This window comes from Siphateles boraxobius, unplaced genomic scaffold, assembly GCF_051911475.1.
Source record: "Siphateles boraxobius isolate OS27281-9 unplaced genomic scaffold, OSU_SipBor_1 138, whole genome shotgun sequence".
Classification (NCBI taxonomy): Eukaryota; Metazoa; Chordata; class Actinopteri; order Cypriniformes; family Leuciscidae; genus Siphateles; species Siphateles boraxobius.
This window is the reverse complement of record NW_027508742.1, coordinates 450,001-462,008: the sequence shown is the minus strand read 5'-3', so window position 1 is coordinate 462,008 and position 12,008 is coordinate 450,001. Positions and strand designations below refer to the sequence as shown.

At 41.0% G+C, this 12,008-nt stretch overlaps 1 protein-coding gene across 1 annotated transcript; it reads right to left on the bottom strand.

The window, feature by feature from the left end:
* Nucleotides 1-2,968: 2,968 nt before the first annotated feature.
* On the bottom strand, nt 2,969-9,154 carry LOC143738110 (tumor necrosis factor receptor superfamily member 11B-like). The gene is made up of 4 exons (XM_077230028.1): nt 9,129-9,154; nt 8,568-8,949; nt 7,351-7,527; nt 2,969-3,559 (listed from the first exon to the last, which is right to left on the bottom strand). The coding sequence occupies exons 1-4, from the start codon at nt 9,129-9,131 to the stop codon at nt 3,300-3,302; spliced, it is 822 nt and encodes a 273-aa protein (XP_077086143.1). The 5' UTR covers nt 9,132-9,154; the 3' UTR covers nt 2,969-3,299.
* Nucleotides 9,155-12,008: the final 2,854 nt, after the last annotated feature.

Sequence of the window (12,008 nt, the reverse complement as noted above, 5' to 3'; positions counted from 1 at the left end):
GCCTCCTTCATCACTGCTGGTTCTGCCCCCAGCCTCAAGCCTCCTTCATCACTGCTGGTTCTGGCCTCAGCCTCAAGCCTCCTTCATCACTGCTGGTTCTGCCCCCAGCCTCAAGCCTCCTTCATCACTGCTGGTTCTGCCCCCAGGCTCAAGCCTACTTCATCACTGCTGGTTCTGTCCCCAGCCTCAAGTCTCCTTCATCACTGCTGGTTCTGCCCCCAGGCTCAAGTCTACTTCATCACTGCTGGTTCTGCCCCCAGCCTCAAGTCTCCTTCATCACTGCTGGTTCTGCCCCCAACCTCAAGTCTCCTTCATCACTGCTTGTTCTGCCCCCAGCCTCAAGCCTCCTTCATCACTACTGGTTCTGCCCCCAGCCTCAAGTCTCCTTCATCACTGCTGTTTCTGCCCCCAGCCTCAATCCTCCTTCATCACTGCTGGTTCTGCCCCCAGCCTCAAGCCTCCTTCATCACTGCTGGTTCTGCCCCCAGCCTCAAGCCTCCTTCATCACTGCTTGTTCTACCCCCAGCCTCAAGCCTACTTCATCACTGCTGGTTCTGCCCCCAGCCTCAAGTCGCCTTCATCACTGCTGTTTCTGCCCCCAGCCTCAAGCCTCCTTCATCACTGCTGGTTCTGCCCCCAGCCTCAAGCCTCCTTCATCACTGCTGGTTCTGCCCCCAGCCTCAAGCCTCCTTCATCACTTTTGGTCCTGCCCCCAGCCTCAAGTCTCCTTCATCACTGCTGGTTCTGGCCCCAGCCTCAAGTCTCCTGCATCACTGCTGGTTCTGCCCCCAGCCTCAAGTCTCCTTCATCACTGTTGGTTCTGCCCTCAGCCTCAAGTCTCCTTCATCACTGCTGGTTCTGGCCCCAGCCTCAAGCCTCCTTCATCACTGCTTGTTCTGTCCCCAGCCTCAAGTCTCCTTCATCACTGCTGGTTCTGCCCCCAGCCTCAAGTCTCCTTCATCACTGCTGGTTCTGCCCCCAGCCTCAAGCCTCCTTCATCACTGCTGGTTCTGCCCCCAGCCTCAAGCCTCCTTCATCACTGCTGGTTCTGCCCCCAGCCTCAAGTCTCCTTCATCACTGCTGGTTCTGCCCCCAGCCTCAAGTCTCCTTCATAACTGCTGGTTCTGCCCCCAGCCTCAAGCCTCCTTCATCACTGCTGGTTCTGCCCCCAGCTTCAATTCTCCTTCATCACTGCTGGTTCTGTCCCCAGCCTCAAGCCTCCTTCATCACTGCTGGTTCTGTTCCCAGGCTCAAGCCTCCTTCATCACTGCTCGTTCTGCCCCCAGCCTCAAGTCTCCTTCATCACTGCTGGTTCTGCCCCCAGCCTCAAGTCTCCTTCATCACTGCTTGTTCTGTCCCCAGCCTCAAGCCTCCTTCATCACTTTTTGTCCTGCCCCCAGCCTCAAGTCTCCTTCATCACTGCTGGTTCTGCCCCCAGCCTCAAGCCTCCTTCATCACTGCTGGTCCTGCCCAGCCTATGACTCCCTCCTCCTCTGTCCTCAGTTCCTCGGCCCTGCCTCCACTGGCTCCCTTCAGCTCCCCAGCTCCTCCTTTTAGTAAACCCGTCCAGCTACACAGATCAGCTTTGGTCTTCCTGGTCTCCAGCCCTTCCCTGGAGTCGATCCCCTGGCTCACCTCGAGCCTCCGAGCCTGGACTCCTCCTCGGCCCTCCGATCCATCAGATCCACATTGGCTCCACTCTCCCTCAGTTCCACCAGCTCCATCTGTTGGACTCCGCTGGGCTTCCTTGTTCCTCTGGCTTCACCTCAGACTTCTGGGTCTCCGGTTACCCTCTGGCTCTGCCTCATTCTGCAGAGCCCCTGTCTCCTCCTCGGTTCCGTGAGGCTGTGGCTTCGTCTCGGCCCTCCAGCTTACAGTGTCACCCCGGGTCTTCATCCCCTTGGTTCCTGGGTCACTCCTGGCTCCTTCCTCCATCTTCTGCTCCTTTATCCTGCCCACTGCACCTCCTCCAATGAACTTTGTTTCTGTTTTTCTTAGTGTTTGTTTCTACACTAAGGTGTAGTTTCAGTGCAAGGATGCACCTTCCATGAGGGAGAAGTTATGTCAGGTTTATGTTCTGTTTCTTTTGGGATTTAGTTGCTTTTGCCCTGTTTCCCTGTGTTTCTGTTTCATCTGCATGTATGTTCCTGCTCTTAATTGGTTGCTTTGGTTTTTGATTAGTCCTCCGCACCGTGTCTAGTCTTGTTTAGTCTCTGTGTATTTAAACCCTCTGTTCAGTTTAGTTTGTTAAACATGTTTGATATTCAAGACTCTTGATTAGGCTGCCTCCGACAGCATACCCAAATAGCCAATGAGAGTGAGCAAGAGGCACCAACCGTTGCATGCTTTTATAGCTTAAACATGACAGCCACAAACATGTCTCGAAAGTGGAGTCTAACATCATGTAACATCTGCATTAGCATTAGCCAGATTGCTGCTAGAAATAACAATTAATTACCAACTAACCCCTAGCTCATGCTGCAAAGTGCATAAGCCACGTCTATACTGTCACATTTGATCACTCGAGTTTCTGTGAGATCTCGCTAGTGTGTCCCAGGCCTTAGACTGCTGGGTAACACTTTATTTGACAATATTACAACATTATATTTGTCCTTATTATGTGTTACATGTACGTACCATAGTAATCACAGAAAATTTTGCATAATTACATTGAACTAACCCTTAGCCAAACTCTAATCCTATAGTAAGTACGTTAATTAATATTACTCAGTACTTAAATATATAATTGCACTGTAAAAAAGACACCTTAAAATAAAGTGTAACCGACTGCTGCTAACGGAACCTCTACTTCATTGTGGAACCATCTGTGACATATAGGTAATTATATATATATATATATATATATATATATACACTCTTATCAATAGACTGTTTTCAGGTTCATATGAGTGCAGTAATTCAAAGAAAAACAATGGAATATTTAATATATTTCACAACCACAAGAAACTCTTTTCACTGTTTTTAATGGAGCTGTTTTGCATTATACAGTTTAGTTAAAAAAATTAAATAATAAATAGAGATCAAAGTTTCAATGTAAAACCCCCCCAAAAAATCTAATATTTACAAAACAGTTGAGTCTCCTTCAAAAACGTGAATATAGTGCATTTGAAATTTATTGACCGGACACATTCTAAAGTTCTCAAATACATCATACATCCAGCATCCTTTAGTGTAACAGAAACCAAATCTTTAATGTAAGTGAACAAAATCTCACTCATTTTTTTAAAAAGCAGGTGAAAGACATCAGACTGGAAGCAGAGCAGCAGAGGCTTCACGTCTCACACTGTCGTGTTACTGCAGCGCTGCTGGAAACTGCGGACTCTGTGTGAAATTCTGTTAGCTAAATAACACAGATCCGAATCCTCGCGAATCATGGGAAGGTCCAGCAGCTCTGAGGAACCATCAGCCACCCGGAGCACGTCTCTCTTGCGGAGTTTCTTCTGCAGACGGCGGTCCACTAAGTGCTTCAGACGCAGGATGGGAATCTTGTACTGAATGTGCAGACCGGTCAGAACCGGCTCGAGTAAACGTGCCCAACCTGGAGGAAAAACACCAGCGTATGAATGTAAGGATGTGCTTTAAAGGGAAAGTTCACCTAAAAATTAAAATTAGCCCATGATTTACTCTCCCTCAAGACATGCTAGGTGTATATGACATTCTTCTTTCAGACGAATACAATCAGAGTTATATTAATAAACACCCTGATGCTTCCGAGCTTTATAATGGCAGTGGATTGCAACCATCAGATTGAAGCTCATAAAAGTGCATGTGTCCATCAGTGCATCTATCCATCATAAAAGTACATCTATCCATCATAAAAGTGCATCTATCCATCATAAAAGTACATCTATCCATCATAAAAGTGCATCTATCCGTCATAAAAGTACATCTATAGTATCCATCATAAAAGTGCATCTATCCATCATAAAACTGCATCTGTCCGTCATTAAAGTGCATCTGTCCATCATAAAAGTGCATCTATCCATCATAAAAGTGCATCTATCCATCATAAAAGTGCATCTGTCCATCATTAAAGTGCATCTATCCATCATAAAAGTGTGTCTATCCATCATAAAAGTGCATCTGTCCATCATTAAAGTACATCTATCCATCATAAAAGTGTCTATCCATCAAAAAAGTGCATCTGTCCATCATTTAAGTACATCTATCCATCATAAAAGTGTCTATCCATCATAAAAGTGCATCTATCCATCATAAAAGTGCATCTATCCATCATAAAAGTGCATCTGTCCATCATAAAAGTGTCTATCCATCATAAAAGTGCATCTGTCCATCATAAAAGTGCATCTGTCCATCATAAAAGTGCATCTGTCCATCATTAAAGTACATCTATCCATCATAAAAGTGTCTATCCATCATAAAAGTGCATCTGTCCATCATAAAAGTGCATCTATCCATCATTAAAGTGCATCTATCCATCATAAAAGTGCATCTATCCATCATTAAAGTGCATCTATCCATCATAAAAGTGTCTATCCATCATAAAAGTGCATCTGTCCATCATAAAAGTGCATCTATCCATCATAAGTGTCTATCCATCATAAAAGTGCATCTGTCCATCATAAAAGTGCATCTATCCATCATAAAAGTGCATCTATCCATCATAAAAGTGCATCTATCCATCATAAAAGTGCATCTATCCATCATAAAAGTGCATCTGTCCATCATAAAAGTGCATCTATCCATCATTAAAGTGCATCTATCCATCATAAAAGTGCATCTGTCCATCATAAAAGTGCATCTATCCATCATAAAAGTGCATTTATCCATCATAAAAGTGCATCTGTCCATCATAAAAGTGCATCTATCCATCATAAAAGTGCATTTATCCATCATAAAAGTGCATCTGTCCATCATAAAAGTGCATCTATCCATCATAAAAGTGCATCTGTCCATCATAAAAGTGCATCTATCCATCATTAAAGTGCATCTCTCCATCATAAAAGTGCATCTGTCCATCATAAAAGTGCATCTATCCATCATAAAAGTGCATCTCTCCATCATAAAAGTGCATCTCTCCATCATAAAAGTGCATCTGTCCATCATAAAAGTGCATCTATCCATCATAAAAGTGCATCTATCCATCATAAAAGTGCATCTATCCATCATAAAAGTGCATCTATCCATCATAAAAGTGCATCTATCCATCATAAAAGTGCATTTATCCATCATAAAAGTGCATCTGTCCATCATAAAAGTGCATCTGTCCATCATAAAAGTGCATCTGTCCATCATAAAAGTGCATCTATCCATCATAAAAGTGCATCTATCCATCATTAAAGTGCATCTATCCATCATAAAAGTGCATCTATCCATCATAAAAGTGCATCTATCCATCATAAAAGTGCATTTATCCATCATAAAAGTGCATCTGTCCATCATAAAAGTGCATCTGTCCATCATAAAAGTGCATCTGTCCATCATAAAAGTGCATCTATCCATCATTAAAGTGCATCTCTCCATCATAAAAGTGCATCTGTCCATCATAAAAGTGCATCTATCCATCATAAAAGTGCATCTCTCCATCATAAAAGTGCATCTGTCCATCATAAAAGTGCATCTATCCATCATAAAAGTGCATCTATCCATCATAAAAGTGCATCTATCCATCATAAAAGTGCATCTATCCATCATTAAAGTGCATCTATCCATCATAAAAGTGCATCTATCCATCATAAAAGTGCATCTATCCATCATAAAAGTGCATCTATCCATCATAAAAGTGCATCTATCCATCATAAAAGTGCATCTGTCCATCATAAAAGTGCATCTATCCATCATAAAAGTGCATCTGTCCATCATAAAAGTGCATCTATCCATCATTAAAGTGCATCTGTCCATCATAAAAGTGCATCTGTCCATCATAAAAGTGCATCTGTCCATCATAAAAGTGCATCTGTCCATCATAAAAGTGCATCTATCCATCATAAAAGTGCATCTGTCCATCATTAAAGTGAATCTATCCATCATAAAAGTGCATCTGTCCATCATAAAAGTGCATCTATCCATCATTAAAGTGCATCTGTCCATCATAAAAGTGCATCTGTCCATCATAAAAGTGCATCTGTCCATCATAAAAGTGCATCTGTCCATCATAAAAGTGCATCTGTCCATCATAAAAGTGCATCTATCCATCATAAAAGTGCATCTGTCCATCATTAAAGTGAATCTATCCATCATAAAAGTGCATCTGTCCATCATAAAAGTGCATCTGTCCATCATAAAAGTGCATCTGTCCATCATTAAAGTGAATCTATCCATCATAAAAGTGCATCTATCCATCATAAAAGTGCATCTGTCCATCATAAAAGTGCATCTGTCCATCATAAAAGTGCATCTATCCATCATAAAAGTGCATCTGTCCATCATTAAAGTGAATCTATCCATCATAAAAGTGCATCTGTCCATCATAAAAGTGCATCTGTCCATCATAAAAGTGCATCTGTCCATCATAAAAGTGCATCTGTCCATCATAAAAGTGCATCTATCCATCATTAAAGTGCATCTCTCCATCATAAAAGTGCATCTGTCCATCATAAAAGTGCATCTGTCCATCATAAAAGTGCATCTGTCCATCATAAAAGTGCATCTGTCCATCATAAAAGTGCATCTATCCATCATAAAAGTGCATCTGTCCATCATAAAAGTGCATCTATCCATCATAAAAGTGCATCTGTCCATCATTAAAGTGAATCTATCCATCATAAAAGTGCATCTATCCATCATAAAAGTGCATCTGTCCATCATAAAAGTGCATCTGTCCATCATTAAAGTGAATCTATCCATCATAAAAGTGCATCTATCCATCATAAAAGTGCATCTGTCCATCATAAAAGTGCATCTGTCCATCATAAAAGTGCATCTATCCATCATAAAAGTGCATCTGTCCATCATAAAAGTGCATCTGTCCATCATAAAAGTGCATCTGTCCATCATTAATGAGCATCTGCACTATCATACTGCTGATATTTATGTTACTTCCGATGTCACAAGCTGCATAAGTTGCGTTTTAGGCTTAAGTCGGATCCGTATGTGCGTTTGCCCAGAAGCTAGTTATTTTACTTTATAAAGTTTTAAATATTAATATTTTTCTTACACAAACTCATCATTTTGCTTCAGAAGGCCTTTATTAACCAGCCGGAGCCATAAGGAGCACTTTATGATGGACAGATGCACTTTTATGAGCTTCAATCTAATGGTTGCAATCCACTGCCATTATAAAGCTCTGAAGCGCCAGGGTGTTTATTAATACACTTAATACACACTTGATTTGTTAAGCGCTGTGAGTCAGTGTGAACGCGTCTGTACCGCTGTCAGTGAGTTGTTGGCAGGTCGCACACACACTGTCGTGCCAGCGCGATCCGGGCAGCAGCCGATGCTCAGCGTCGCAGGTTCTGTGAGGCTCACACACTGCATGCGCTTGTGTCATGTTTGCAAACCAGCCGTCTGCGCAGACCTCACACACCGTGTCTCTGTGCGGCGTCCCTGCAAACACACACACACACACACACACAATGCATCACAATCACATAATCCTCCTTCAGGCTGAATCACTGTGCGCAGACAGTGTGTCACTGTGGTTTAACACAGGTTGTTGCTGGAAACACAACATCTGTTTTGTTAAAGACACTAATTTTCTTTTAATCATAATGATCATAGAGTTCATAAGTCCAACTTTACAGTTGCCAAGCGCAGAACTCGTGTTTAGGTGTGAGTGTATGAGCTGTTGCATGGCAACCGTAAACAGACTCGATGCGATGCGTTTCCACAGTTATTAACTGAATCAGCAACGCTTTTTACATTTTCACTGAAAGTACATTTAATAACACTATACTTTAATTTAATGCTGAGGTCAAAACACAGTTACAGCTGAGAGTTTATAATACAGTGAGTGACTTCTTTTCTCTGAGAAACCTGTGTCCATAGTTAAACTGAAAATCATGAATTATTCAGTGTATTAACTAATAACTTTTATTGAACTTTGCTGTCTTTTATCACAGCAGAACTTAAATGTAATAAATTAAATAATTTACTGTATATAAATACATAAATACATACATTTTTTAAATTAATGTGTGATATTAAAATAATATTTTGAGTAGGCTAATTCATTTTTAATTTACTATATATTTCAATGTCATAAGATAATAAAACGTGTGATATTAAGAACATTTTGAGTAATTAATGTATAATATATACACACAATTTAGTTTAAGATAAATTACTTATAGGCTATAAAACACACACACACACACACACAAACACACACACACACAAACACACACACTCTCTCTCATACATTTTTTAAATTAAAATTAGATTTTGAGTAGGCAAATTAATTATTAATTTAATATATATTTCAATGGCATAAAATAATGAAATATGTGATATTAATAACATTTTGAGGTTATATTAACGTATATAAATTACTTATAGGCTATAAAACACACACACACACACACACACACACACACACACACACACACTCACACGTGTGTGTTTTCCTCAGGTAGGCTTTATCTCACCTGCAGCTTTGACTCCGTGACCCGCTTTACACCCGGTGTGTCTCTTGCAGAAGTGCTGATCCCAGTAGAATCCGGGCTCACATTCACACACCGTGTTCACGGTTCCGTTGCACGGGCGCGCGACCCGCTGGTGGTCCGAGCACGCGTCGCACAGCAGACAGTCCGGGATGTAGTTCCAGAACTCGGTGAACAGACCCGGGCCGCACGGCACACACTCGGTCCGGTGAGAGCGCGTGCAGTGCGCGCGCATGCGGAACCCCGGGGCACAGCGGTTGCACAGCAGCGTCTCTCCGGTCACCGGGTCCCGGCGCCGGTACAAGCGAAAGTGACCATCCGCAGCCAGAGCCGACAGAACCGGCACAACCAACAGTAAGAAAAACAACTGGAGAGAGGAAATATCCGTGAATGATGAGACGTTACTTTCACACACTGATCACAGAACACTTCCTAAAATGTAACAACGAATCAAGGGTTTTCTGTAAAGCTGATTTGAAACAATGTGTCAAGTGAAAATCGTGATACAAATAAGCATGAACTGAACTGGTGTGATCTGTCACTCACCATCCCGCGCGCCGTGCCTGCCGGACTTCATTGATGAGCGCGGTGCGCGCGCTTTATATAGAACTCACTCGCTCGCTCACACACACACACACACTCTCTCTCTCTCTCTCTCTCTCTCTCTCTCTCTCACACACACGCACACGCACACGGAATCAATCAATCACATAGAGAAAATAAACAAGTCATCAGATGAGAATACCTTAGAAGTGATGCTCGCGAATGTTACAGTGAGGTGCTGAAACTCCAGAAGAAAACCGCTGAAAAAAGAAAACTCACATTAATGGAGAAACTCGAGGCACAGCAACAGAAAACAACCACACACTCCAGAGTTAACAGGAAACGTTTTCTCAAAGTTATGAACAGACGTTCGTTCAAATGTATCTGCTTTTTAATAACGTTCTCAAAACATCAGCAAAAAAACATTATTTATACATCATTCATGGAGCGTTTCTTTTTTGACACGTGACGTTTTTGTTGGATGTTCATTAACGTTTTTTAAATGTTAGCCTACTTCTTGTTTCAGAACGTTCAGAGAACATTCAGAAATAATGTTTTTTCATAACTTAATGAGAACAGATCGTCCGATGTTCGTCATATGATGAAGATCTTGTTGTTATCATCAGTTCTGTTTAGAGTGATAAAAACCCATCAGATCCTCACAACTCTAATGCATTTCATAAGGCTGAATTAATTGAATAAAATATATTTTTTTCTTAAAAACCATCATGAGGTAATTTATTGAATTAGTGCACTTAAAGGCATGCATATTAATGTTGTTATCAATGAATTATTGATTTGAGAATTTACTCTATTGTCTGAAACTGAATTCACTTCATTAATTTTGCAACGTTATTTTCCAGTGAAGCTGTTTTGAGACAATCTGTACTGTGTATAATCTGCGTTTGATTTCTAGAACACAGAATATTAGATTATTAGAATATTTTAGATGAACATGAACCCTGATTCATTTTTTCAGTTTGAGCTCGAGCGCCTCCTGCAGGCGGAGGATGATGATGACGACGATGATGGTGATGAAGATGATGAAGAGGATGATGATGATGATGAAGATGACGACGATGATGGTGATGAAGAGGATGATGATGATGATGATGAAGATGATGATGAAGATGACGACGATGATGATGGTGATGAAGAGGATGAAGAGGATGATGATGATGATGATGAAGATGACGACGATGGTGATGATGATGAAGATGATGATGATGATGATGATGATGAAGATGACGACGATGATGGTGATGAAGAGGATGATGATGATGATGATGATGATGAAGATGATGATGAAGATGAGGATGAAGGTGATGATGACGATGATGATGGTGATGATGATGGTGATGAAGATGATGATGATGATGATTATGGTGATGAGGATGATGATGATGATGATGAAGATGATGGCGATGAGGATGAAGATGATGAAGATGAGGATGATGATGATGATGAAGATGATGAAGAAGATGATGATGATGGTGATGATGAAGATGATGATGATGGCGATGATGAAGATGATGAAGGTGATGATGAAGATGATGAAGGTGATGATCTCGGAATTGACTCTTCGTTCTGATGACTTCATGTCAGAACTTTAATGTCGACACGCTGGAATCATTCATTACAGTTACAGAAACTATGAAACTATAGACTGTGTCTGTTCCCCGAATTAGGAAATACAAAAAACTTCCAAACCCATCTAACAGTAAAAATTTAATTGATGTTCAACAAATAAAAAACAAATATAATACAAATGAACAAATTGATAAAGCTCATTTCTATCAGAGTTAGTACTGGCTGCAGATAAAGTCCTAATTGTTGGTGATTTTAATAATCATTGTAGACAACGAAAAATACATGGAAGCAGAGCTCGATCGCATACAGAGAGGCCTTAAAAATTAGAAGAAAATAAACATAATCCTAGGTATTTATTTCGAAACCGTGGCTAAACTAACGAAAAATAAAGCTTCAATCCCAGACGTTTTCCAGCCAGCACAGCAGTAATTACTTTATGAACTTCTTTACTTACAAGATTGATAATATCAGGGATAAAATTATAACTATGCAACCGTCTACTACAGTATCGCATCAGACAGTGCAGTGTAGTCTCACTGACGAAACCTTACAGTCATTCATTGCTATAGGAGAGGGTGAATTTTACAAACTTTAAATCGCTTGTTTAAAAGGCCGATCTCGAATCTACCTTTTCTGTCAAAGATACTAGAAAAGGCAGTATCCTCAAAACTGTGTTCCTTTCTAGAAAGAAATGATATCTGTGAGATTTCCAGTCAGGATTTAGACCGCACCATAGCACTGAGACAGCTCTCATTAGAGTCACAAATGATTTGCTCTAATCATCCGATCGTGGTTGTATCTCTCTATTAGTGTTACTCGATCTTAGTGCTGCATTTGACACTATCAACCACAACATTCTTTTAAATAGACTCTAAATTATGTTGGCATTAGTGGAATTGCATTAGCATGGTTTAAATCATATTTATCTGACCGCTATCAGTTTGTAGCAGTAAATGAAGAGATGTCTTATCGATCACAAGTTCAGTATGGCGTACCACAAGGCTCAGTACTAGGACCGCTGCTGTTCACTCTGTACATGCTACCCTCACTCACACACACACACACACACACACACACACACACACACACACACACACACACACACACACACACACACACACACACACACACACACACACACACACACACACACACACACACACACACACACACACACACACACGACGCTTAGGAGATATCATTAGGAAACATGGCATTAGTTTTCACTGTTATGCTGATGCATAGCTGATATAAAAAACTGGATGACTAGTAATTTCCTACTACTTAATTCTG